General features: G+C 49.0%; 2 protein-coding genes across 4 annotated transcripts in view; one reads left to right on the top strand and one right to left on the bottom strand.

Moving 5' to 3' along the window:
- The window catches only part of POM121C (POM121 transmembrane nucleoporin C), a 59,124-nt gene extending 37,176 nt beyond the window's left edge, over positions 1 to 21,948 (top strand). For both annotated transcript variants that reach the window (XM_029949961.1, XM_029949960.1), the window contains exons 6-13: positions 13,335 to 13,426; positions 14,032 to 14,105; positions 14,522 to 14,646; positions 14,762 to 14,864; positions 15,291 to 15,467; positions 16,314 to 17,957; positions 19,249 to 19,371; positions 19,762 to 21,948. In XM_029949961.1, coding sequence (XP_029805821.1) covers positions 13,335 to 13,426; positions 14,032 to 14,105; positions 14,522 to 14,646; positions 14,762 to 14,864; positions 15,291 to 15,467; positions 16,314 to 17,957; positions 19,249 to 19,371; positions 19,762 to 19,859 — 2,436 coding nt within the window. In that variant the 3' untranslated portion in view covers positions 19,860 to 21,948. The remainder of the gene's footprint in view (positions 1 to 13,334; positions 13,427 to 14,031; positions 14,106 to 14,521; positions 14,647 to 14,761; positions 14,865 to 15,290; positions 15,468 to 16,313; positions 17,958 to 19,248; positions 19,372 to 19,761) is intronic.
- NSUN5 (NOP2/Sun RNA methyltransferase 5) overlaps positions 21,942 to 26,706 on the bottom strand; it is an 11,113-nt gene continuing 6,348 nt past the window's right edge. Inside the window, exons 5-11 of one of the 2 annotated variants that reach the window (XM_029949963.1) lie at positions 23,708 to 23,846; positions 23,506 to 23,621; positions 22,970 to 23,148; positions 22,583 to 22,793; positions 22,369 to 22,509; positions 22,181 to 22,292; positions 21,942 to 22,079 (exon numbers count right to left, since the gene is read on the bottom strand). In XM_029949963.1, the coding sequence (XP_029805823.1) occupies positions 22,065 to 22,079; positions 22,181 to 22,292; positions 22,369 to 22,509; positions 22,583 to 22,793; positions 22,970 to 23,148; positions 23,506 to 23,621; positions 23,708 to 23,846 (913 nt within the window). In that variant the 3' untranslated portion in view covers positions 21,942 to 22,064. The remainder of the gene's footprint in view (positions 22,080 to 22,180; positions 22,293 to 22,368; positions 22,510 to 22,582; positions 22,794 to 22,969; positions 23,149 to 23,505; positions 23,622 to 23,707; positions 23,847 to 26,706) is intronic. The other variant, XM_029949964.1, reaches the window with a different exon arrangement.

The raw sequence follows: 26,706 nt of genomic DNA, 5'->3' as shown, positions 1-26,706 counted from the left end.
ATCTTGACTCTTACTACTACTAGTACTAGTGCCTTGGGTGGGTAAGTCACTTAAACTTTTCTCATCTCCAAAGGATTGTTACAAAGATTGAAGGTAATGCTTGGAAAATACCCAACACTGTGCCTGTTAATAGTGGGTACCCTATATATTGTAGCTAGAAAAAAAATAAGGCATATGTGAAAGAAGATTTTTGAGAGGAGATCATCTCTCCTCTTCAAATTGTTTCTGAGTTAAGATAATCCAGAAGGTTCTTAAAGTAATACAAGTGAAAGATGAAGGCCTAAGCCAGAGCAGCTGTGGGAATACAAAGAATATTAAATAATAACCTTTACCTTGAGCACTTACTCTGTGCTAGGCCCTATGCTAAGCACTTTACATAAGTTTCCTCATATAATCATCGCAATAGGCAGGTTTATGATAATTCTTAAGGACCCTGGGATTTCCAGAACAGTCCATGAGCCCTGGCTTCAACTTCAGGTCACCAGCTGCATTCACCCCTGACAAGAGAGTTGGTGTGTCCTTTGAAGCTTTGAAGCCAGGCATGACTTCTTTACAGTTACAGAGGTCCTGTGTGGCCTCTTCTTCCAGTGTAAGGCTCTCAGTACTGAAAATATGTTGTTTGGTGGAACCATCTTCGTCAGTGACCTTAGCTGGATCTTCTGGATGACTTTGCCACAGCTTCTCCATCAGCACTTGCTGCTTTGCCTTGTTGTGGAGACGGCTTCTTCCCTTAAACCTCATTGAGCTGGCCTCTGCTGGCTTCAGCTTCCTCCCCTCTGAGCCTTCGTGGAATTGAGGCACTGGGCCTTGCTCGTGATGAGGCTTTGGCTTAAAGGAATGTTGTGGCTGGTTTGATCTGTCCATATCAGCAATAAGGCCTTTTCCCATTAGCAGTTGTGTGTTCCTTAAGGTAGCACTTCTGATTTCCTTTAAGACCTCCTTTGCATTCACACCTTGGTTTTTGGGTGCGAGAAGCCTAGCTTCTGGCGTGTCTTGGCTCTTGACCTGCTTTTCTTACTCTGCGTGATCATTTGTAGCTTTTGATTGAAAGTCAGAGACCTGTGACTCTTCCTTTCACTTGGACACTTAGAGGCCATCGTAGGCTTGTTCATTGGTGTGATTTCCGTATTACTGTATCTCAGCAAATAGGGAGGCCTGAGGAAAGGGAGAGAGATGGGGAGGGAGGGCGGGGGGACTGCCAGTTGGGGGGACAGTCAGGCACATGCATATACCAGTTCAGCTTGCCACCTTCTACAGGTACGGTGTATGATCCTGCAAAACAGTTACAGTAGGAACATCAAAGATCACTGGTCTCAGGTCATCATAACACATAGAATAATAACAACAATAAAGAGTTGGAAATATTATAAGACTTAGAATGTGAGACAGACATGAAGTGAGCACATGCCTCACCATGTTGGGAAAATGGCACCAATAGACTTGCTTAAAGCAGAGTTGCCACAAACCTTAAAATTTGTAAAAAAAAAAAAAATAATAAAAATAAACACTGTTTGTTTGTTTTTTTTAAGCTTATTTTGAGAGTGGGATAGCAGGAGAGGGGCAGGGGCAGAGAGAGAAACTCCCAAGCAGATTCTATGCTGCCAGCTGCAGAGCCTGACATGGTACTTGAACTCAGGAACCATGAGATCATAACCCAAGCTGAAACCCAAGAGTTGGATACTGAATCGACTGAGCCCCCCCAGGCACCCCAAAAAACAGTATTTATGAAGTGTGATCAAAATATGCCTGTTCTCATTTTTAAGATCTTTTTATTATATCAAATTTTAAATGTACACAAAAGGAAAGGAAATGTAACCTCCCTGTATAGTCTCAATAGTTGGTTCATAGCATCTTGTTTAATCTTGTTTTGTTAATCTGCCCCCATCCTGTTTTTGCTCTGTTTAACAGTAAATTACAAACATGTCATTTCATTGATATTCTTGCGTGTATTTTAAAACCTTCTGTAAGCATTAATAACCACAGTACCATCAGGATTCATGGGGGGCTCAGTCGGTTATGCAATTCACTTCGGCTCAGGTCATGATCTTGCAGTTCTTGCGTTCGAGCCCCGCGCCAGGCTGTGTGCTGACAGCTCAGAGCCTGGAGCCTGCTTCCGATTCTGTGTCTCCCTCCCTCTGCCCCTGCCCTGCTTGTGCTCTGTTTCTCAAAAATAAATAGAACATTAAAAAAAACACAATACCTTTACTCTTCTTAAACAATAGTAATTCTTTAATATTAGTTAATATGGCTCCGTGTTCCAGTTGCCTGTGTTATCTCAAATTTGTCTTATTACATTTCCTTTTTTCACTGAGGACCCAAAAATCAGTTCATTACATTTGGATCATATGTCCCTTAGATTCTTTTAGTGTGTAACATACCACTCTTTTATTCATGCCTTTGGGAGGGAAAAAAAAAAAAAGTCATTTTGTTCTGTAGAATTTTGCATATTCTGGATTAAGTTTCCATTGGAATGGCATCATTTTAACATGTACGCTATTCCTTGTGTTCCTCTAAATGGGAAGTTGAGTCCTGACGCTTGGGGAGATTCAGGCTCAGTTATTTTAGCAGAGCATCGCATAGGCGGCCCGCAGTCTTTGTGATCGCATCACACCAGGAGCATGTGATGTCTGGCTCCCTCCGATTCTTTTATTTTATTTTTTCACATTCTTTTATTTTAATTTTTCTATGGGTTTTTCTTCTGATGATTTTAGCAGCCATTTTTCATCTTTGCCTACGGATCCATTGCTTTATTATTAGGCCGTGGAATGGTGATAATCTAATCCTGTCATCCCCTCTGCATTTATTGGCTGAAATTCTGTGTAGGAGAACGTGCCCTGCTTGTGGGAATGATACGATAATAAGGCAGTGGTGCCATAGCAAGCTCCAGAAGTGACCCGTGAGGTTTTTGCTGTTGTGATTCTCTTTATGAACTTCTGAGTTTGCAGAAACATTTATTTTGAAGCACAGACTTTTCCATCTTAGGCTGATGGGAACCCTTTCAAATTGGCCCCTGTATCCTTTTGTTTTGACCCTAGTAGTTTTTTTGTTTTGTTTTGTTGTAATGTTTGTTTATTTCTGAGAGAGAGGGGCGGGGTGGGGGGAGAGCACAAGCTGGGGAGGGGCAGAGAGAGAGAGGGAGACACAGAATCTGAATCCAGGCTCTGAGCTGTTCACACAGAGCCCGAAGCAGGGCACAAACCCACAAACTGAGATCATGCCCTGAGCCAAAGTCAGATGCTTAACCTGCTGAGCCACCCAGGTGCCCCTTAACCCAATAGTTTTTGATAAATAACTTCAGTGCCTTTTAGCTAAAAAAAAAAAAAGAAATCCTTTGTGTACATTTCCAACTCAAACTGAAGTTGTCTATTCAGATAGCCTTGGTTTCTTTTAGTTGGAAATGATATTTACAGGTAGTCTCTAGGCCAATTAAGGTATACATACCCTTTAGAAAGAGGATGGTCAATCATTATTAGTTCATATTGATATTTCAAATTCAGCTTTAGGATTACAGAACTTTTTACATAGTTTCTTTGATTTTATATTTTTATGTATTCTTACACAAAATATTTGCTTTGTAATTACTTATTTGGTTCCTGGTGTGCACAAAAAGTATGCACAATCAATGCCATTACAAACAATAAGACAAATCAGCTTAAGAATTATTTGTGAGGGGCGCGTGGGGGCTCAGGCAGTTGAGCATCCAGCTTTAGCTCAGGTCATGATCTCGCGGTTCGTGGGTTCAAGCCCCGCGTCGGGCTCTGTGCTGACAGCTCAGAGCCTGGAGTCTGCTTCAGATTCTGTGTCTCCCTCTCTCTCTGATCTTCCCCTGCTCGTGCTGTCTCTGTCTCTCAAAAGTAAATTTAAAAAAAAAAGACATAAAAAAGAATTATTTGTGATTCATTTTGTCATTAGTATATATTCTTGTATGGGTACCAGGGAATATACAATCAAAATATGTGTTTTAAAGTAATTTGAATTCAGTGTTCTCATTTACACCACCAACTTGATATATGGTAAGGTTTATTCAGTATATTTTAGTGTTCTAGGAATTTCTTTTTTTTACTATAGTTTTTAATTATGTAAAATAAAGCTTCCCAAAGAACATATGATAAAGCAAAATATACTCAGAGAAGTCCGTTTGCCACCTCTTTCCACTCCACATTGTTCCCTTCCTATTTTATTACTTTTTGATCATCTTTCCACTTTTTTTCCCTCAAACCTATATGCAAATCCACATCTATCTGTAAACCCCACCTTCTAACATTTGAGGCAGTGATGGGTGCAAGTTTGAACCTTGCTTCATCTTTCCCTCTACACCTGGGTAGTTAGTCTCTCCCTCTGGTGACAAACATTGGGTTCTTTCTGTCTAACCCTGGGACAGCCGATGCTGCAGGTAATGAATGCTCTAGTTCATGTGTCATTTCACACTTTGGCCATTACACTTCTAGGATGGCTTCCCCAGAATATAGATACCCAGCCTGAAGTTAAATGCATGTGTAGTTTTGCTAGATGGTCACTTCCCCCTTGTTAGAGCATGTACAGTTCAGCATTCTCATTGGCATTATATGAGCAACTGTTTTCTACAGTCACACCAACAGATGAGATTGTCATAGCTTTGGATTTTTATCAGTTAGGTGAGGAGGAGTAGTAGTATTTGTGTCTTTTATGAGTAAGTTTGGCAGATTTTCCTATATTAGAGAAACATTTAAATGTGAATTAAAAGCCATGAAAGTGTTTGTGAAGAGGCTTCTTGTGCAATGCTGGTGGGAGTGTCAGTTCCTACAGTTCATACTGTCTAGAGGGCAGTGTGGCAGGTTATTACCAGTATTAGACATGCGTGTGCCCTTGGATCCAGAAGGTTTTCTTTTAGGAATTAATTCTATACATACATTTTAATAGCAGAAGCTTGGAAACACTGTAAATGTACCTGGGGGGGAGCATTGAATAACAATATTTCCATAGGTCGAAATACTATGTAACTATCAAAAAGGATTAGGTAGCTGAATAGACCCTGATGTGAATGATCTCAGAGATACATGGCAAAAGCAGGGTGCAGAACTGTGTATACAGTGTACTCTGTTGTTTGTGCTCCTGGTTTCTTTAATTTTTTAATGTGTGTAGAATAATTCTGACAGATTTTATTAGAAGCTGGGAATGACTATTGTGGTTGGAATTTGTGATACCTGTACCTTTCCTGCTTTCAAAAAGTTGTTAATTAGGGGCGCCTGGGTAGCTCAGTCGGTTAAGTGGCCGGCTTCGGCTCAGGTCATGATCTCACAGTTCGTGGGTTCAAGCCCCTCATCGGGCTCTGTGCTGACAGCTAGCTCAGAGCCTGGAGCCTGCTTCCGATTCTGTGTCTCCCTTTCTCTCTGACCCTCCCCTGCTTGCACTGTCTCTCTCTGTCTCTCAAATTAAATAAATAAATAATTTAATTAATTAATTAATTAAAAAAAAAGGTTGTTAATTATATATAGATGTTAAGTGAAATAGAATTCCCTGTCTGGGCTTTCCCAGTCTCGATCCCATAGCACCTGTCAACATTCATGCTGTGTGCAAACACAGATAATCCACAGAATTCTTGGTCTGTGTTACACAAATGGGATCATCACATATGTGCTTTTTGAAAAACATCTTTTTTTATCATAATATATTGCATAGCATTCTGTGTCATATAATCCGTATTGAAAAAAAATTTAATTAGAGTCTAATGTAGAAAAGCAAGCATTGAAAGTGTTTAGCTCCGTGTAACCACCACCCAGGTCAAGTAATTAGGTTTTTTTTTAAGTTTGTTTATTTTGAAAGAGTGAGAGCATGAGTTGGGGAGGGACAGTGAAGAGAGAATCCCAAGCAGGCTCTTTGCCCTCAGTGCAGAGCCTGACACCAGGCTCGAACTCACGAACCGTGAGATCATGACTTAAGCCAAGAACAAGAGCCAGACGCTTAACCAGCTAAGCCATTCACATGCCCCAATAAATCATTTTTAACCCCCAGAAGCCCCTCTCATACCCATTCCTTCCTTCTTGAATATGAGGACCATATAGTTTTTCCTGTTTTTAAACTTTATATAAATGGAGACCAGAATATACTTTCTTTTGTGTTTGGGTTCTTTCAGTCACCACTTTTCCTTGTGAGATGCATCCATTCATGTCTTTCATTTTCATGCTGTGTTCATTTTCATTATATGAATATATCACAATTGTTTCCCTCTATTGCTGGGACATTTGGGTTCTAGTTTGGAGCTGTTATGCATAATGCTACTATGGAAATTCTTGTATTAAATCTTTTCGTGCACATATGTAAAGTATGTGTAATTCTCAGTTTTAGTAGATTTTATTGAACTGTTTTAAAGTTATGTTTCAGGGGCACCAGGGTGGCTCAAATCAGTTAACCGTCTGACTTTGGCTCAGGTCACGATCTCACAGTTTGTGAATTTGAGCCCTGCATTGGGTAATAAACTTTAAACTATATATGTTTAAATAAATGGATACATGAAGGGAGGGAGGGAGGAGAAAGGAAGGAAGTTGTGTTTCCGTTGATACTCTTACCCTTACCAGTGCAGTATGAGATTTTGTTCCTGTGGTTACACAGCCTCACTAACAACTTGATGTTGCCCAGTCTCTTTCATTACCCATTCCAGCGGGTATGAAATAGTATTTCGTTGTGGTTATAATTTCCTAATTGTAATTTGTGGTTATAATTGTAATTGCTAATGAATTAGAGATGTGAACTGTTCATTGACCATTCATACTTCCTTTTTTATGAAATGCCTATTCAAGTTTCTTGGCTTTCTTCTATTAAGTCATCTGTCTTTTTCTTACTGATTTTATACATTCTTTTATATATTCTATATACAAGCTCTCTGTGAATTGTACGTATTGCAGCAAATTACTGTCCTATTCTGTGTCTCACCACTTCATTTTCATCAAATTTACACTAATGGTTAATGTATTGTGTGTAGGAACTCTGTCTACCTGAAGTCATGGTGGTGATATGCTACCTTCTAGAAGCTTTATTATTTTTCTTCTCACATTCAGATCCATAGTCCACCGGAAGTTGATTTTTGTATATGATGTGAAGTAGGGATCAAAATTAGTACCTTTCCATATAAATACCCATTTGGCATAGCAACATTTATTGCAAGGATGGATCACCCTTTCCCTGTTGTGCTGCAGCACTGCCTTTGTTGTAACGTAAGTGTCCATATGTGTGTGGATCCATGTCTAGATTCTGTTGTGTTGATCTGGGGTTTATGCCCTGTACCTGTTTTCTTGTCTGTGCTGTGCCACACAGTCTTATAGTTTTGGGTAATAGAAAAAGTCATCCAACTTTCTCATTTCTCTCATTCCTCTTCACAGTTGTCTTGGATCTTGACCCTTTACATTTCTCTGTAAGTTTAGAATTGGCTTATTGATTTCCACCTAAATAAAGACCGCTTGCTGAGATACTAAGATTGCCTTTAATCTACCAATTATTTTGGAGAGAAATGACATTTTGCAATGTTGAATCTTCCAATCCATGAACATGGTATATCCTTCATTTATTTACAGCATCTTTAACTTCACCATGTATTTGTTTTATGCATTTAACTTATTTCTAGGTATATGTTTTTGATGCTACTATAAATGGCATATTAAAATCTGTTGCAGATATATAGAAATACAACTGATTATTGCATTCAGGAAACTTACTAAATCCTGTAACCATCTGTATATTCTTTAGGATTTTCCTGTGTCCATCATGTTGTCAGCAATAATGACAGCTTTTTTTTTTCTCTCTTTGTAGTTCTTATATTGTTTGTTTATGCCTTACTGCATTTGGTTAAGACCTGAAGTACAATGTTGAATAGAAGTAATAGCAAACATTCTTGTTTTTTCTGATTTCAAAGGGAGCACTTTTCCACATTTCCTGTTACATATGCTGTTTGATACAGGTTTTTTGTAGATACTCTTTATTGGGTTAAGGAAGTTGCTTTTTCAAGGTTATATATCAAAGAACCAATTTTAGGAGTCACTTTTTTTATGTTTTTCTATTTCTTTAATTTTTTGCCCTTATAGATTTTACTTCCCTTTTTTTCCCCCTCCCTTTTTTCTTTTTTTCATGTTTGATTTGTTGGAATTTCTTTCTGATTTTTTAATCCAGATTCTTAGATCATTGGGGTTTTTCCAGTGTTTTCCTTTTTCTAATGTATGTATTTAAGGTTATACATTTCCTACAAACTTAACCTTAGCTACATTCCCACAGTTTTGAAATAGAAGAGTTTTTAGTATTCATTCTTCTTCGATTCATGGGTTGCTTAGAAGCACATTGCTTAATTTCAAAACCATTAATTCTCTAGTCCTCTTTCTGTTACTGGTTTTTAGCTAAATTCCACTAGCTCACAGGATCTACTCCTCTGTCCATTCTTGTTTTGAGATTTGCTTAGTGTCTGAACACATGTTTAGTTTTGGTGTTTCCACTTAAAGAAATTTTATGAAGTACTCGTTTACAGTTTATATTCTTTGCAGTTTGTTATGTGGCTTGATGTGTTTTGAAAAACTCTCAACCTAATATTATCTCTTCAAATACTGTTCTGCCCTATTTTCTACCTGCTCTTAGTGTTCTAGGGTACGTGTTAGATGTTTTCCTTTTGTCCATGTCTGTCTGTCTGTGTCCCATCATTTTGTCTCCACCTCCAGTTCTTCCGGTGTCTAGTTTAGTGATTTCCTTTAGCTTTGTGCCATCCATGGCATTCTTAAGTAGTTTTGGTTCTGTTTCTTATAGTTACTCTTTGTCAGGATTCTCCATACTGTCATTTAAATTCTTATAACAATTTTCTTAAGTTTTATTTACGAATTCCAGCCTTTGAGTCTTCTGTGGTCTCTTTCTCATGTCTGGTTTTTTCCTTTGGGGTATCGGGTAAATACTAATTTCTTATATAGTGTTGGTTGTTGCTTTATTTCTGTGTCAGACCAAAAAAAAAAAAAAAAAAGTGACTTGAAGCTCTGAATGGTGGTATTTTCATCAGAGAGGTTTTCTTTTTTCACTTATCACTTTACCTCTGGCAGTAGCTAGGATAGGGGCAGGTTACTTTTGTCCAGGTAGAATTGACAGTTTTGAGTTGGTTGTCAGTTCTTGTGAGGGCTGTTTTATTTCTGATTTGCCCTATATCCTCCTACTTAGTCTTTGGGATCCCAACCAAAAAGCTTTAGGTCTTATTAAGGACCCTCTACTTTGGAAGGCCCTGAATTCATTTTTGTCTTTCCAGCCATATGAGACTGCCCAAAGCTTTTCCGTGCCTCTCAACTGCAGCTTTTACTTTCGGAATTGGCATTCACCATGAGAGGAAAAGTAGACTTAAATACGGGGGCTAACTGCTTGGCTCCTCTTCCCTTATCTCCACAATGTCTGCTGCCCTGCAGGCTCTTCCATGCTCCTGCGCCTTCAGACACATGTAGGTCATACCTTCAGTGTTTGCTGCTTGTCTCTGGCAGGAGAGTCGGTGTAGAACAACACGGTCGGCCATTGCTGGAAGTGGTCAGATTTTAAGCGGCCTTTTTGTGGTGGAGCCTTGGACCTGTTGTAGGAAGTACACTCACTGACACTAATAGCTGTTTGGTATTCTGTTTTAAGTAGTTACCAGTCTCGCCTCTCTGCTTGTCCCTTGCTTACATCCACGCGCAATCTCTTTCTGTCTCTCTCTCGAAATAAAAAATAAGAAAATAATGTAATATGAAAGGTTTTTTTTTAATGTTTTATTTAGTTTTGATACAGAGCGAGACAGAGCATGAAAGGGGGAGGGGCAGAGAGAGAGGGAGACCAGAATCAGAAGCAGGCTCCAGGCACTGAGCTGTCAGCACAGAGTCTGACGCGGGACTCAAACCCACGAACGTGAGATCATGACCTGAGCCAAAGTCAGAGGTTTAACCGACTGGGCCACCCAGGTGCCCCTAGTTCTTTTTTTTTTAATGTTTGTTTATTTTGAGAGCGAGCATGTGCTGGGGAGGAGCAGAGAGAGACAAAGAGAGAAAGAGACACAGAATCTGAAGCAGACGCAGGGCTTGAACTCAAGAAATGTGAGATCATGACCTGAGCTGAAGTCTGGTGCTTACCTGACTGAGCCAGCCAGGCACCCAAATATGAATGCTCTTTATGTTGAAGTTTCTCTCTGGGAAAAAATGTACTGAAGTAGTGATCCTCTCTGGTAATCACTAGGTGACAGCCCTTGGATTTGGTGCAAGTGGTGGTAGAGGTATTTGACTTAACTGTATTTTTCCAGGGGATACTGGTAAATACCCAGATCGACAGCTGTGCACACTGGAAGTCCTAGCGTTAATACAAAGTCATTACAGATGTTACGCTGGTACCAGTGATAGAAAAAGTAAACTGTCCTCTGACCTTTTTGTGCATAGCATTGATATCTCCACGGGTCTTACAAGACTTGTCATTTTCCACAGTAGGCATATTTACCCTTTGCTTCAGCACTCCCAGCCCTAGCCTGCCTCTTGACCTTGTGCCCCATTATTGTGTTCTGCATCTCAGCCAGCCTGGGACATCTGTTGTCTACTAAGAGCACTTCATACCCGCTGCCTTCCCTTGCTTGTTCCCTTCTGTGGAATAATGCATCCATCCCGTCACAGGCCCTGACAGGTTGTCCTTCTTCAAGTGCTTTCTGTTAAGTCGTCAAAGTCTTTCCTCTTTTGGCTGTTACCGTTGATTTGTATTCTTTCCTGTCTCTTTTTGACACTGTAAATTTCTCAGTGGAAGAGTCTTGCTCATCTTGACATTCTTTGTAAACGGGAAAGGTCTAGAGCCTCTGTGAAGTGGGGATTTTGCAAATCAAAATTGAAATGCAGTGGGGATTTTGCAAATCAAAATTGAAATGCAGTGCAGAACTAAACTGACTGCTAGATACATGCATTGACTTTTTTTTAAATGACTCTCCTTGTTAGATCTTGTGCCAATTTTTCATTTGATAACGTTCATTATATTTATGTGGAGTTGTAGGGCTTCCGTTTTTCATGTTAAGGATATTAACTCCTACTGAAAATATTTCTTTTTAATTTTGTTTATGGGTTTTTTTTTTGTTTTGGGGTGTTTTTGTTTCCTGCCTACGTAAATTTTATTTCAGTTTTATGGAAATATGAGTCTGGTTGAAAATGGAGATGGGGCATGGCCCGTACAGTAGAGTGTCCTTGCCCCCTGGTGTTACTTTTACCTAGAGAGTTTCTTTATGTAGCGATTTTTTATGTGACTGTCAGTCCGTTTTCTGCTGTCTCTGGCACAGACTTTTTCCTGCCCCACAGTATCGAACACCTAATCTGGTTTTTATAGTCCTTTTGTTACGCTTCTTACATATATGCTTGTCACATCTGGATTGTCTGTGCATATGCCACCTGTGACGTAGTGGACAAACGGTATTTTCCCGTACATGTTGAACCAGGTTGTTCTCAACCTTGGCTAAACATTGAAATCCTCTTTGGTTCTTTATTAAAGATGCAAAGTGTGAGGTCCAAGCATTTGGTTTTTGTTTTGTGTTCTTTCCCTGAGCGCATCAGAGCACATGGCTCCTGGTTCCAGCATTTTCCTCACACCTATTCTGAGCTTTGGGTTTCCTGATACTGGGGCTCATGGAGTGGCCCTGTTTCACCATTTATTAAAGATTGTTGTTGCTTGTTTGTGCTTATATAACTGTTGATGCGTAAGAAATCACCAGAAATTTCTGGGGGAAATGTCTGCAGTGATGGTTATCAGTATTTTTGTAATTAGACCAAAGACTTCATGAAACTGCCGAGTGCTTGCTCTGTGTCAGTTATGTAGCTGAGAGGCTGTTTTGCATGAAGGCAGGCTGAGAACAGACCACACTACCAAGGGACTGACTGCCTGTTTGTTAGAAGAGACAAGGGTCTGGATGATAATCATGTAACAGTAAATACCATAGATGCTGTGTAAGTCCTAAATGTCATGATAGCACATCTTAAAATAAAGTTGAAGCAAAGGGCACCTGGGTGGCTAAGTCAGTTAAGTGTCTGACTTCGGGCCATGGGTTCTAGCCCTGCATCAGGCTCTGCGCTGGCAGTGCAGAGCCTGCTTGGGATTCTTTCTCCCTCTCTCTCTTTCTGCCCCTCCCCTATTCGTTCTTAAATAAACCTAAAAAAGTAAAGTTGAAGTAAAACAAAGACTCTGTTAGTTTACTGGCTTATCTTTGCCGTAATAGGGTTTTTGGGGGGAGGGGAGTGGTTTTGGGAATAATTTCTTAATTGTATCATTTCTGTAGACAACATAAAGCTGTATGTGTCTTAGGCTCTAAACCTTGTCTGAATGTAACCTTCTACTGTTTAACATGTAAAACTGTATTCGTTCCTTGTACTTTATTAGCATTTCCTTACTTGTTCATATTTTTTCCCAATAGTTAATACTGGCAGTTGGCTTTCCTTCAGGGGCCTTTCTTCACAGAGGAATGTTTTTATTTCTTTATTTTTTTACTTTTTAAAAAAAAATTTTTTTAATGCTTTTTTAAAATTTATTTTTGAGAGACAAGAGAGAGACATCACGAGCAGAGGAGGGTCAGAGAGAGAGGGAGACACAGAATCTGAAGCAGGTTCCAGGCTCTGAGCTAGCTGTCAGCACAGAGCCCAGTGTGGGGCTTGAACCCACGAACCATGAGATCATGACCTTTGCTGAAGCTGGACACTCAACCAACTGAGCTACCCAGGCACCCCTATTTTTTTACTCATTTTTGAGAGAGAGCACGTGCACCGGGGAGGAGCAAAGAGAGGAGGAGAGATAGAATCCCAAGTAAGCTCCACACTGCCAGCAGGGAGCCCAGTGTGGAGCTTGAACCCATGAACCATGAGATCATGACCTGAGCCAAAATCAAGAGTGAGATGCTTAATCGACTTAGCCATTTAGGTGCCCCCCCTTTTTAAATTTTTTAATGTTTTTATTTATTTTTGAGAGAAGAGAGCGTCAGCAGGGGAGGGTCAGAGAGAGGAGACACAGAACCAAAGACAGGCTCCAGGTTCTGAGCTAGCTGTCAGCACAGAGCCCGATGAAGGGCTCAAACCCACAAACCGTGGGATCATGACCTGAGCCGAAATCAGACACTCAACTGACTGAGCCACCCAGGCACTCCGCCCCTTTTTTGTTTGAAACATTGTATTTTTAAGTAGTCTTGAACCCATAACCCGAGATTGAGTCGCATGGTCCGCTAAGTCAGCCAGGTGTTCCACAAAGAAGTATTTGTTACTGAGAAAGAGACCCTATGTGCAGTGATGAACAGAACACCAAGTTCTGCTGAAGGTTGAGTATCCCGCTGTCTAGTAGGGTCAGTCATGTCACTGCTCTTCGCCTTTTAGCTTTGGAAGAGAAGCGGGCCCAGCTTGTCCCCATTCTCCAGCCCAGCCTCTTCCCGCTCGCAGACGCCAGAGAGGCCAGCAAAGAAAATAAGGTAACGGGTCCTCGCTCGCACTGCAGATTGAGAGGGTGGGAAAGGAAGCACACGTACTTGGCCCTTAGGCTTCCTGCAGCTCTGATCTGGAGAATCTGAGGTCACCGTCTAGAAGGACAGCAAAGTACATTCCTGAACTTCTCTCGTCTCTTAAATGTCTTCTGTGCTGATTCCGGAGGCTCTGGCTCTCCTCCTCATCCTGCAGCACAAGCGATGGGGTGTGAGCACAGAGGCCGCAGTGGGCAGCGTCAGGAGGGTTCGTGTTCTGGACCCCAGCGGACCTCCAGGCACTGCAAGGCGACTAGACTGCTGCTCGTAGGGGTCAGCTCTGTGGCAACAGCTCTCGGGGACTGGACAGGGTAGAAGTAAGGTTGTGAAGATTATCATTTTGTCCTGGTTGTGAGACAGGTTTCTCCGTGGCTTCCATGAACTTCCTCCCTTTGTTTTGTAGGAGTTTTCTTTTGATTTCTTTTTTGTCTGGCCTACTGTGATTTTAAATCACAGTTCTAGACTTTGGCCAGTTGGTAGTTAAGAGGCTGTGAGAAGTTACCCAACACTCTGTCAGGAAGTCTTTCTAAATGTGCTTCTGCCTCTTTCACCCGCAGAGAAGATGAGCTTTCTCACCGCTCCAGTTCTTCAACTCCTTTGGCAACAGACAAGGAGGCCCAGGGAGAAAAGGGTAGGTTGAGAAGCTCGCAGGAGTGGCGCATGGCAGTGGGAGTGGTTACAGGCATGTGTAGACCACTGCCTGTCCGGTTGCATGTGCTGAGCATCGCCAAGTGCAGGGCCTGGTAGGCACGGGCCGAAAAGGGGCTATGGGCGCAGAGGTCTGTGGTCTGTGGGTGGCTATGAGCACAGGCGGGGCCCTGTCCGGTGACTGTGGGCAGGGAATGCTGTGTGCCCGCGTTCGGAGCAGCTTTCCTTTGATATCCTCCTGTCAGAGGCCATCTTGCAGACTCTCCAAGACCCACCTACTGAAGACCGAAACTTTCAGAGATAACCAGTGAAAATTCAGTGATAAAAACCAAGTGGGTAGACAGATGTTGCTGTTTCTGGAAGAGGAGGAAGAAAACAAGTCCATGTTTGTTTCTTTAGCTGCAGATACAACCACATGGAAGGTGCAGAACTCGTGGAGCTCCCCCCCGACACCTGGCAGCTCTGGGCAGCGGAAGCGGAAGATTCAGCTCCTGCCCTCCCGGCGAGGGGCCCGGCTGACCCTGGTATGGCTCTGTCCTTCCACACCCAACACCCCCCCAGCACTCTCGAGTTCTAGGGAAGCTAAATATGGGCTTCTTCCAGCTTCCCTGACCCACCTCTCATCTTCCTCTCTGGCAGCCCCCGCCTCCCCAGCTTGGCTACTCCGTCACTGCCGAAGATCTAGACTTGGAGAAAAGGGCTTCCCTGCGGTGGTTTAACAAGGCCTTGGAGGATGGAGCTGGTAAGGAAGACCGGGCAGCTTCACTCTCTGAAGAGGAATTTCCTCTGGTTTTATCTGGATCTTTCTCATCTGAGAAATCCGTTTGGGGCCTCAGTGGAATCTGGAGAACAGTGAGCGTTGGAATGAAGGGGAAGGATTTCTTTCTTTTTTTTAAGTTCACTTATTCAGAGAGCGAACGCACTGGTGAGGGAGGGGCAGAGAGAGGAGAGAGAATCCCAAGCAGGAGCAGGCTCTGCACTGACAGTTGAGGGCTTGAACTCACGAACTATGAATCATGACCCGAGCCGGTCAAATGCTCAACCAACTGAGCCACCCAGTGCCCTAGGGGAAGCATTTCTAAATAAGCAGACACTGAGTCCCTGAGCGTCTCAGGCTAGGTGTTGTGCCCCTGGGAGGAATTTCCCAGCACCTTTCTTTCCTCCTTAGATACTGCTTCTGACTCTGTCACCGAGAAGCCCCCTACCACTCAGCCTCCTTTGACATTTACCCTGCCGACCAGTGGGACTGCCGCCTCCCCAGCCGCCCCCCCGGCCCCGAGTACCAACCCGCTGCTGGAGAGCTTGAAGAAGATGCAGAGTTCCGCAGGCCTGCCCGCCGCCTCGGGTGAGTGGGTGCGCGCCCTCCGCATGCGGAGTGGCGTCCGTGTGTCTCAGGCCGGGTAAAAGCGGCTTGCCTACCAGTCACTGGAGAGTTCTGGGAGCTTGAACTTGCTGTGGCTCACCAGTCCTGAGCTGGTGCACACATCCGAGCTTCAGAATTCTCTAATCAGGAGGGTCTAGGGAGGGGCCTGCGACACTTAAAGCCAGGATCGGCAGCTTAGTCTCAGGGGTCACACGGCTCTTGGCCGCTCTGAGCCTCGTTCTTGGCCTCTGACATGCGAGTGTGTACTGTTGAGGCAGCTCCAAGGTGTAAATGTGATCCCGCCGTCACCATGTCTTGTCACATGACCACAGGCACAAGAGGACGTTAATTATTTTTCCCTCTAGGTTTTCAAGGGTCCTTCATGGTACTGCACGTGCCCACGCTCTTCTTGTTGCCCTTTTAACATGTAGCGGTCTGTCCGGCATCCGCCTCTCTCCCGGGGCTGGGGCGGAGACTCTTCCCCTCACGGGTATATGCTCTGCACTCAGCACACGGTAGGCAGAGAGTCTTTGTTGGATGAGTAGTAAGTAAGGTGCATCTGGGTAGTTAACGGGCCTGGAGCGTGGGTGATTGGGTTTTCCTTAGTTTCTCCACCTTACCCCCATTGAGGCCACATCGTATCCCCTCAGATCTTATGATCAGGGAAGAATAGAAATAATATTTACTTGATTTTAAGGAGTGAATACTTTAAGGGTCTGTGGTGTGGACGTAGTCACATTTGTTGATGGACTCTGAGTCCCTAGCATAAAGAAGCATTGAATGCCATCACATTTAGGAATTCAGAATTTACTTTCTCTGTTCTTCCAGAATCTTCTGGAGTGGCAAGCACTGGGGCCCATACACCTCCAAAGACACTTGGCCCTCCGGCCCCTCTTGGCGCTTCACAGTCAGGACCCCCTCCAGGCACCTCCTCAGACTCGAAATCCACAGTCACTTTCTTGGGGCTGACCCCTGCTGCCTCCCCGATCCCAGCCATTGACCCTCCAAAGCCCCCTCCAGCTCCTCAGGCTGAGACATCTGCCAAGTCCCCAGCCCCATCTGCCCCGTCCCCGACTCCCAAGCAAAGTCTTCTTTTGGGAATGCTAAGTACCCCGCCTGCCGACCCCCCTGCCTCTGCAGCCCCTGCTGTGTCGTCAGCATCTCCCATGTTCAAGCCCATCTTCCTGGCCCCACCAAAAAGCGAGAATGAGGGCCCCTTGTCATCCAGCCCATCCACGGTCACCACCGTGACACCTTCCAGCTCTGCCCTCCCTGCACCTGCCAGCAGCCCCAAGCTCACTTTCGAGCCGATCTTTGGCAGCGTGGGGGCCCCTACGTCTGTGCCCTCCTCGGTCCCCTTCTTCAGTCAGACAGCTGCTCCAGTCACTACCACGAGCGCCCCTCTCTTCACTGGCCAGGCTGGTGCCACCTCAGCCGTGGCCCCCACGAGCACAGCCTGCACATCCACAGACTCTGCTTCGAAGCCCACGTTCAGCTTCGGTGTGAGCGGTGTGACCAGCACCACCACTTCCGCTGCCCAGCCTTTCCTCTTTGGGGCTCCCCCTGCTTCTGGTGCCAGCTTTCCCCCAGCTGTGGGCTCCATATTCCAGTTCGGCAAGCCTCCTGCCGTGCCCGCGTCGACAACAGTCACGACCTTCGTCCAGTCCCTCCCCGGGGCGGTGCAGACAACGGCCAGTGGCGGCAGCGGTGGCGGCACCACCGGCTTCAGCGGTTTTGGCGGCGGCCTCAGCACCCCCGCCCTGGTCACCAGCAGCCAGCCGGCACCCACCTTCACGACCACCACCACCCCGGCGTTCCACATTCCCTTCGGCTCGAGCACCAAGCCCCCCCTCTCTTCGTACCCAGGAGCCAACCCCCAGCCCACGTTCGGGGCCACCGACGGGCAGCAGCAGGGTGCCGCCAAGCCGGCCCTCGCCCCAAGCTTTGGCAGCTCTTTCACTTTCGGGAACTCCACAGCCACAGCTCCAGCTGCGACCCCAGGGCCCAGCCCAGCCCAGCCCGCCTTCGGAGGCACCACGCAGTCCAGCTTTGGTGGTTTGAAGCCTACAGCATCTGCCTTCGGCACCCCTGCCAGCACCCAGCCAGCCTTTGGCAGCGGCACATCCATGTTCTCTTTCGGGACGGCCACTGCCTCCGGCTTTGGAGCTACGACCCAGACCACCAGCGGCGGGACCAGTAGCTCCGTGTTCGGCAGCACGACGCTGGCACCCTTCCCATTTGGGGGCTCTGCTGGCTCGCCTGGCAGCGGGGGCTTCGGGATCAGCGTGGCCACCCCCGGCACCAGCTCTGCCTCTGCAGCGTTCAACTTTGGCACAGGACAGAGTGGGACCGCCGGCAGCACGACCCCTTTCGGAGGAGGCTTGAGTCAGGGCACACTGGGTGCACCTAGCCAGAGCACACACTTTGCCTTCAGTGTGGCAAGCACGCCTGACAGCAAGCCCGTGTTCGGAGGTAAGACCAGTGCACTCGGCGTGCTGCACTGGGGGCTGTTCTGAGTGTGGCACAGGCCCCTCAGAGCTTTATGGTGTGGTAGTGACTGACGTTAGCTACAGGGTCAGGGAGCTGGGTGTCCTGGTGGAAGACAGGCTGGCCTGAGAGGCTGTGGAGGGGCTCTTCCGGCAGTCAGGTAGGCTGGGCCTTTCTGAGGCAGCTTAAGCCAAGACTCCTGTCTGTGACAGAGGGGTTAGGAGTGCTCTTCAGGCATAGGAGAGCTAGTGCAAAGGCCCTGTGGCAGGAGCATACATGGTTCACAGACAGAAAAGTGAGGTGTAGCTGGAGGATCTAAGAATAGAAGTGATCTAGAATCATGTGGAGAGGCAGGGTTGAAGGGCACACATGGCTAGGGTTAAGTTTGGATTTAAGCATGGAGGAAAATCCTGGCAGAATTTCAAGTAGAAGAATGAAGTGATTTGATTTGCCACATGGCAGGAGACTCAAGAGCTGTGATCCTGATCGCATGCTTTCCTCAGGAAACGGGAGACAGGGTCACGGGGAGGCCCGTGTACAGAGGAGGCGTCTGGAAATGGGCGTTTGGAGAGTGGGGAAAGGAGCATAACGAGAATGGGGGAGAATCGCCAGGCGGTATCGCCGGGGAATTGCGGTGATGAATTTAAAGTGCGGCCAGCCCGTGCGGTCACACGCCCATTAGCGAGGTCCAGACTGGGGTGAATAGGTGCAGGCCCAGCTGGTGCCACAGGAGGGGCGGGGGGCTGCAGGGCTCGATACCTGAGGTGCTCGCAGTGGCTGTCTGGGTGCTAGGCGGTGGTGAGGGGTGACTGAGGAGCGGGGAGGTCAGGACTGGGAGCAAGGCCAGCCCTCCCAGAGGCCTGTGGGAAGCAGTAGCAGGACCGGACTTTGAACGTGGCCATGGGAAGGCAAAAAGACCCACGATGGTCAGGTTTCTGATGGGGAGGGATGGACAGACAGGGAGAAGAGCAAAACTCCGTCCTAAGACGGGAGGGGGACCTGGTCCAGGTGGAAGGGGCGGGGGAGGGCACTGAGTGTCCCCTTCTCTTCTGCTTTGGCGGTCACGGGCATGCAGAGACTTCCTGAGGTGGCCAGAAGGATGTGCCGTGGCGCAGTGGTCAGCGGGCAGGAGACAGGCTGTGCCCACCACTGCGGCTAGCCAGCCTCGGCAGTCCAGGGCTGAGGTGCCCCTGGGGACACCCCTGTTTGTCACCCCCACTTATACTCCCTCTGCTCACTGCCTAGTTGCTCGTTTTCTGCGGTCTCTTCATTCTAGGCACCTCCACACCCACCTTTGGTCAGAACACCCCTGCCCCCGGGGTGGGCACGTCGGGCGGTGGTCTCTCCTTTGGGGCGTCCTCAACACCCACCCAAGGCTTTGTTGGAGTCGGACCTTTTGGTAAGCAGCCAGCATGACCTTCTTTCCCAAAGAAGGAGGGGGGTCCGGGGAGGTTTCTGGCTCTGCCCCCCCCCCCCCAAACAAAGCTCAGGCTCCTAAGTATGAGAAAGATGTAACATGGTTGCAAGATTGGCAAAGCCCAGGTATGGAGTTGGGTGGAATGTTCCAGAGCACTGGAAAGCCAAGCAGAAACACCTTTTTGCTCCCTCTCAGATGTTCTGGGATTCTGTACTTTTAGTAGCCACCCCCCACCCCATGCAATGGACACTTTTTAGGAAGCCTTGTTTAAGTACCAGATGTTCTGTTGGCTTAACCTTCCAGAGATTAGGGTGCCTGGGGAGGTGTCCCAGATTCCAGCTGCCCTGATGAGACCTTGTTGAATCTTTCCAGGATCTGCGGCACCTTCATTTTCCATTGGTGCAGGATCCAAGACCCCAGGGGCTCGGCAGCGGCTGCAGGCCCGCAGGCAGCACACGCGCAAGAAATAGCCTTTGCCCCCATTCCAACTGCCCCACCCCCACCTCCTTCCCCAAATCTGGACCTCAGCACCTGCTAGGAAGAGCCTCTGACCCTTCTAATTCCATAAAGCAACCCTACCCCGGATCTCTGGCTTCCGCCACCAGGGAGGCGGCAGCAGCCCGGGTGGCCAGTTCCTGCTCCGTCGTGAGAAAGGCTTGGGCGCGGGGCAGGAGCCTGATCCCTCTACTTGACCGGCTCCGTGCGGTGGAGAGAACTAAAGGAACATCTGTACATACTGTCCTCGTCCCTCCCTGACTCTCGTCTGGTGTCTGACCTCGGACAGGCGGCCTCCCTTCCCGCCCCGAGCACCATCTCGGCTGGCGGGTCACAGGCACGGTCCTCGCCCACCTGTGTCACCACCGTGCAGTGGATGACGGGAGTCGGGGAAGTGGGTCAGCCCCGCAGCTTCCCTGTGCTTGGCTTGTCTCTAAACGTGGTTCTCCTCGGGTCCCGTTAGGGGACTCTGCTTCCCCAGTTCTTGCTGCTTCGTCCCTCCCTGGCTCCCTGCAGGATCGACTCCTTTTTACAGGACCTTGAAGCTAGCTTTGCCTTGGAGACCCCAGTGGGTGCTGCTCCTGCTGGTCCACTTCCTCCTGCCAAGTCTGAGTCCATGTTTGTCCTCAACCCTCTGCCAGTTTGGCCCCTAAAAGCTCGGTGGCTCGAGACTGTTAGCCTGGCAGCTGCAGGGGAGATACCTCGCTCCGGTGGAGTGGGGGGAGCGGGCAGGACGCCCCCCGCTGCCTCCTCGCCCGCCCTCCCCGCTGGCCTCTGTGGGGCTCATCCGCCTCCTCCCCAGGGTTGTGTTTAAAGCCTTGTCCTGTGTTACTGTCTGATGCTCATGTCTATTGCTCTTTGAATCGAGTTTGGAGGAAGAATTGAATTGTATGAGTGGCGGCATGTTGGTAGTGCCGGACTTCACTGTTTCAAGTTTCTGGGGCCTCGCTAATTGACTGTGGGAAGTGGCACCGCTGTACGGTACGCGTGCTGACTCCTGGGGTTTCCGGTGGTGTTTTGACTTTAAGGGCTGGCAGCCCAAGAGGATGGGGCCAAGGGGGAAGCAAAGACCCCTTCCCTCCGCCGTTTCCCTCCCACCCAGCTGACCCCACTGCGGGCTAGACCCTCCCCAGAATGTTAAAAAACCAAAACTAGCGAACCACACTTCACAGTTTTTCACCCCCACCCCCGTTCCTCCCCCGCTCCCAGACCACATACCCCAGGCCCAGGAGCCTTGCTGCCATGCCCATCCTCTTTGGGAGAAGTATGAATGCGTGTGTCTAAATTAAAAGAAAAAAATATTTAAACATTTTTTAACAAAATAAAAATTTATTTTTGTATTTAAGCTAAATTGCCTTTTAAATTCCTTCAAGCTTGGTTCACTGAGGTGGTTAAGTATAAATGCTACTGACTAGGAACTGGCTGTGTAGTTAGGTTACGCCTGCGTGAATTAGAGGCTCCCGCTGTCCAGGCAGCTTCCTGAGGGACCGGAGCCCCTTCGGGACACATTCTATAAACGTAATTCTTATTTTATAAATAATGTGACGTAGATGTGACTTGTCCCCCCTCCCCCTCGTGACTGAGGTTGAGTGTGGCGCAGGAGACTGCTCGTCCCCAGCCCCAGGAAGAGTGGACAGCATTTTACCTGCGTGTGGCGCCCGGAGGCCCGGACCTCAAGTCCCGACTACCTGTTAGGATCGGCGGGTGGGGGTGGGCACGGGTCTAGAACCGAAGCTTCTAGCGATACCTTCTGGAAGGTAGATCCTCTTTTGTGTCAGTGCTCCGAGCTAGTTTACCTCAGGTCCACAGGCAGGACACTTGGCCCGGGAGCCCCGGCAGAGGAGGTCCCGGTGCGGCCTGAGTGTGTGTGGGTGTGTGGGTGTGTGTGTGTGTGTATGTGGGTGTGTGTACTCGTACGTGCACTGGACAGGAACGGGAGGCTGGGACTTTCCATTACAAATAAAGACTTAATTCCTGTGAGGCTAGTTGGAATTTTTAGTATGAATGTGAGGTTTTTCTCCTTGCTTATGTCATTAAGAATAAAGAAAACTGTGATCTATCGTCGACCATGTCCTGCTTTTTATTTCTGTGGGCAGAACTGTCATGAGCAAGAACACGGCCCGGGGAGGGGCCTGGCAGCCGGGTGAGTCCATGCTCTCCCTCCAGCTGGAGAATCAGGGCTACCGCTTTCCTTCCTAAAGCAATAAAAAAGAAAACCTCAAAAACCGCCAGCTGACCTGCAGGAAGGCCAGGGTGCCGCCCCCCCCCCCCCCCCCAAAGGCACAGCTCTGCGGACCTGTTCCTCGAGGGGCGGCGTGCCAGGGACCGCTGCTCTGCGCCGTCTCTTCTTCCGTGGGGCGGCCCCGGGGGCCGGATCTGGTGCTAATGCTTCAGCTGGGGAGACTGAGCTGGAATGAAAGAAACCGAGTTAGAGGTGCCCCAGTTTTCCAGCATCTTCCAGGCAGGCCCCCACCTCTCACTCACCTTGGCACCTCTGCCCGTTCAAATACAGCGACAAAGAAGCCACCAGTGAGCGTGGTCTCGGGGGAGGCCCGGAGGCAGTGTTCAGCCCCTGGAAAAGTGCTGAGGCCACGGTGGGGCCAGGAGGGGAGGACAGGGACTAGCCTGTGGAGGAGAACAGACTTCTGGGTAAAAGACAGCAGCCCCCTTCCCCAGGACTTTGGCGGATCCCCGCTACCTGAAGGTCCCTGGGTTCTGCTGCAGGGCGTCCCGAACCACGTCTTCATTCTCCTCTTGGCAGAGGGAGCAGGTGGAGTAGACCAGGCGCTGCAGGGAGGGGAAAGTGAGCGCGTGGCACAGTGCTCGCCGCTGGAACCCGGCCAGGGCCTGCAAGCGCGCCTTGCTAGGTGCGTCCGCCCCGGGCTCCTCCAGCCGTCTGGTCAGCATACCTAAGGACAGAGCCTTTCAGCTGCAGATGGCCTCGGTCCACACCGAGACCCCTGCAGTACAGAGAACGTCTGCCCGGGGCCACCAGGTGAACCCGAGGCCAGAGCGAACCACTGCGCCTTGTATGAGGTTGCCCCCCGTCTGCAGGCCCTGCAGCCAGGCTCTGTCCCCATCTCACCAGAGCCACTACAAGAAGGATCCAGCAAGATGTACTGGACCTGACGGTAGCGCTGGTCAGAGGGCGAGACTGCCAGGAAGTCCCGCTCGGCCAGCTCGCAGCACGAGACCCCAGCCCGGGCCAGCAGGGTGGCCATGGCCGCCAGCCGTCCAGCGTCCAGGTCAAAGGCAAAGATCTTCCTGGGGAAGAGGGGAGAGATGGGGTGAACTGAGAATCCACAGGGAAGCTCAGGGCCCATGGTTCTAACACACAAGAACACGTCCTTTCATTTGAGACAGAAAAGAAAGGGCTGTGGTTAGAGAGAGCTGACCTGGGGACTCTGCCCCAGGGGCTGAGGGATTCCGATCTCGCATCGGCCACCCACTGGGAAGCTGAGCTTAGGGACCACCACCAACTGCTCTGGGCCCAGAAGGAAATATTTAAAGGAAAACCCTCCCTTCAGCCTTCATGGCCCCACTGGGACACGGAGTTCCTCACCTCGTCTTCCCAAGTACTGGGTCAGACCCCAGTCCCCTCAGGCTGACCATGACACTCACCCCTGGTTCTTGAGAAGAGCAGCCAGGTGGCTGGTTTTGTTGCCTGGGGCAGCGCAGGCGTCAATGACGTGGGAGCCGGGGGGCGGGGCCAGCAGCGTGGCTGGCAGACAGCTGGCCTGGCGGGCAGAGCACACGGCTGGCTCACACGGCCCCGAGCCGGCTGCTCCCTCTCGGTCCTGCCCTTCCCACCCGCCTGCCCTACCTTGTCTTGTAGGATGAGGTGACCGGCCTGGTACAGCGGGTGGTCGTGCAGATCCGTCTGGGCTGGAAACACCAACAGCTCTGGCAGCAAGGGATCCAGAAGAAAGCACTTCCCTTTGAGAGTCCGGAGGTCCTCGAGGCTGTCAGGCAACAGGAGGCGTCCGACACGTCTGAGGTCCTCCAGGCCACGCGCCACACTCGCCGCTGAACCCGTTACCTCACGTGAACTGTTTGTTCATGCGACAGATGCTTCCAGACCACTGTGAGGACCCGGACAGGACTGATCTGATAAGAACGGGCAGCAGAGGGGCGCCTGGGGGGCTCAGTCAACTAAACGTCCAATCCACAGTTCATGGCTTCAAGCCCTAAGTCAGCCGCTGCGCTGACAGTTCAGAGCCTGGAGCCTGCTTCAGATTCTGTGTCCCTCCCTCTCTCTGCACTTCCCTGCTCACACTGTCTCGGTCTCTCTCAAAAATAAGCATTAAAAATTGTTTAAAGATAAAAGAATGGGGCAGCAGTTAAGAGAATCAACAGGTGCCCAGGCCACACTCAGCTCAGGGTCCCGCCTCCACCACCTACCAGCAGCAGGCGGCTGGGCAAGCACCTTCCTTCCCTCTCCGCTTGCACCTCACAGGAGCTAATACGTGCCAAATCCGCAGCAGAGTATCTGGCACACGTCAGGCACTCAGCACATCTGTACTTTAAAAAAAATTTCTAACATTTATTTTTGAGAGACAGTGAAACACAGAGAAAGAGTGTGATCAGGGGAGGGGCAGAGAGAGGTAGACACAGAATCCAAAGAAGGCTCCAAGCTCTAAGCTAGCTGTCAGCACAGAGCCCAACGCGGGGCCTGAACCCACGAACCATGAGATCATGACCTGAGCCGAAGTCGGAAGCTTAACCGACTGAGCCACCCAGGCGCTACATGTCTGTACTTTAAAACATAACTTGGGTGGGGGGCCCCTGGGTGGCTCAGATGTGTCCAACTCTTGATTTCGGCTCAGGTCAGGATCTCAGTGGTTCCCGTGATCAAGCCCCAGGTCAGGCTTTTGCTGTCGGCGCCAATCATGCTTAGTTAGATTTCTCTCTCTCCCTGCCCCCTCCTCTGTGTGTGCGTGCATGCTCTCTCAAAATAACCACAGAACTTGGACAGAGGTCACTCTCGGGGAAGGGGGCACTGAGCTGACTGCTGATGGGCAAAGGGCTCCTAACGTGCAGAGTGGAGGTGAAAGCTGCCCCCTCGGAACTGCCGCGAAGCGGGCCGACGGTAATGGCCTGTTAGAGAGAGAGCCAGAGCCAGAGCGGGAAGCTAACGCCAAATGGCCACTGGCTGTGGCCCGGCCTCCCAGCCGCGAGCTGCAGGCCGAAGGACCACCTACACCAGAAGGGGAAAGGCGGGAGTAGGGTGGCTTCCCAGGACTAAGGCAGATGGGGGCGCAGGGGTGCAGCGGGGAGTGCAGTGGGCACGGCCCAAGGGAGAGCCGAGGAAGGGTTTCACCAGGAGAGATCTTTCTGCAGCCAACCACGTGAGACGTCTGCAGGTGGGGAGACTAGTTCCAGCGCTGCTTCTGCCCACGAGGACAGAAAACGAGGCAGAGAGTCCGGAAGGACAGAAGGCGGGAAGAGGGAAGCATTACAACACAGCAGGTTCCTTGAGCCCGACCAGACAGGGTGTTAATGGGCGATGGTAACTGCTAGGTTGGTCGGGAATGCAGAAGGGGCAAAGGTCTGGTTCAGAGTCCACAAAGCAACCCACCTGGCGCACCACACTCAGGAAATGAGGGATCAGAGTCCTGATCGGCTCGTCTGACAAAACTTGACATCCACTTGGGCTAAAACTCTCAACAAAGCAGATGTAGAAGGCACACGCCTCAACACCATCCTGGCCGCACGTGAAAAGCCCACAGCTGACACCCCCGGAGGGAAACGCTGAAAGCTCTTCCTCCAAGATCAAGAACAAGGAAGCCCGCCCTCACCCTGCTACCCTGCTGTCCAACAGCCTCGTCAGCAGCTGCGTGAGATCAGGAAGTAAAAGGTATCCACCTCAGAAAGAAGTAACACACTCTCTGCGGATAAGGCGGGTCTAGGAAACCCTAACAATTCTAACCAAAAAAACCTGTCAGAACTTTTTTCTAAAGCTTATTTGAGAGAAAGCACCAGCAGGAGAGGGGCAGAGACCGGAAGGAGAATCCTAAGCAGGCACTGCGAGGTCAGCGTGCAGAGCCTGACTGGGGGCTCGACCCACAAAACCATGAGATCATGACCTGAGCCAAAATCAAGAGTCAGACACTTCACTCACTGAGGCATCCGGCGCCCCCAAACTGCTAGAACTTATAAATGAATTCAGGAAAGTTGCAGAAGACAAAATTCATACACAAAAATCTGTTGTTTCTATACACTGAGGACCATCTGCTGGGGGAGATCACAGAGAAGATGTGACCCCCTGTTGGGAGCAGGGCCGGGGCAGCTAGAGGCTCCTCACCCCTGCCCTTGGGATGAGCATCGTGCCTGCCTTCCCCGCTCCCAGAGGCTGCCCGAGGACACAGCCCTGAGAGAGTGATGCGGTGCTGAGACCACGGAAGGTGGGACTGAACCCGGGAAGGCCTCACAGGCAGGTGTGGTCTTGCTGTCACCTAAGACCAGCCTCAGAAGTAAGTTCACCCCCTTATGACACCTGCCACCTAGGGGCCCCTGGGTGGCTCAGTCGGTTGAGCATCCGACTTTGGCTCAGGTCATGACCTCACGATATGGGAGTTTGAGCCCTGGATCAGGCTCTGTGTGGGGAGGGGTGGCCCACATGGCAGCCTGTGGACCGCGTCCCGAGCACACGGCCTCCCGCAAGGCGTGGGCTGCTTTAACCACACGGATCGCACCACCGGCAAAGTGAGGAGGTGGAGGGCGCTGTGGTGACGGCGAAACAGACACGCACCCGGGGCGGCGAGGACAGCCAGCAGGGCAGCCTACTGAGCTCACCGAGGGTGCTGCCAAGCTCCAGCGAAA

This window comes from Suricata suricatta, chromosome 8 (genome assembly GCF_006229205.1).
Source record: "Suricata suricatta isolate VVHF042 chromosome 8, meerkat_22Aug2017_6uvM2_HiC, whole genome shotgun sequence".
In the NCBI taxonomy this organism is placed as follows: domain Eukaryota; kingdom Metazoa; phylum Chordata; class Mammalia; order Carnivora; family Herpestidae; genus Suricata; species Suricata suricatta.
The sequence above is the reverse complement of the archived record's forward strand: the minus strand, read 5'-3'. Positions and strand labels throughout refer to the sequence as shown.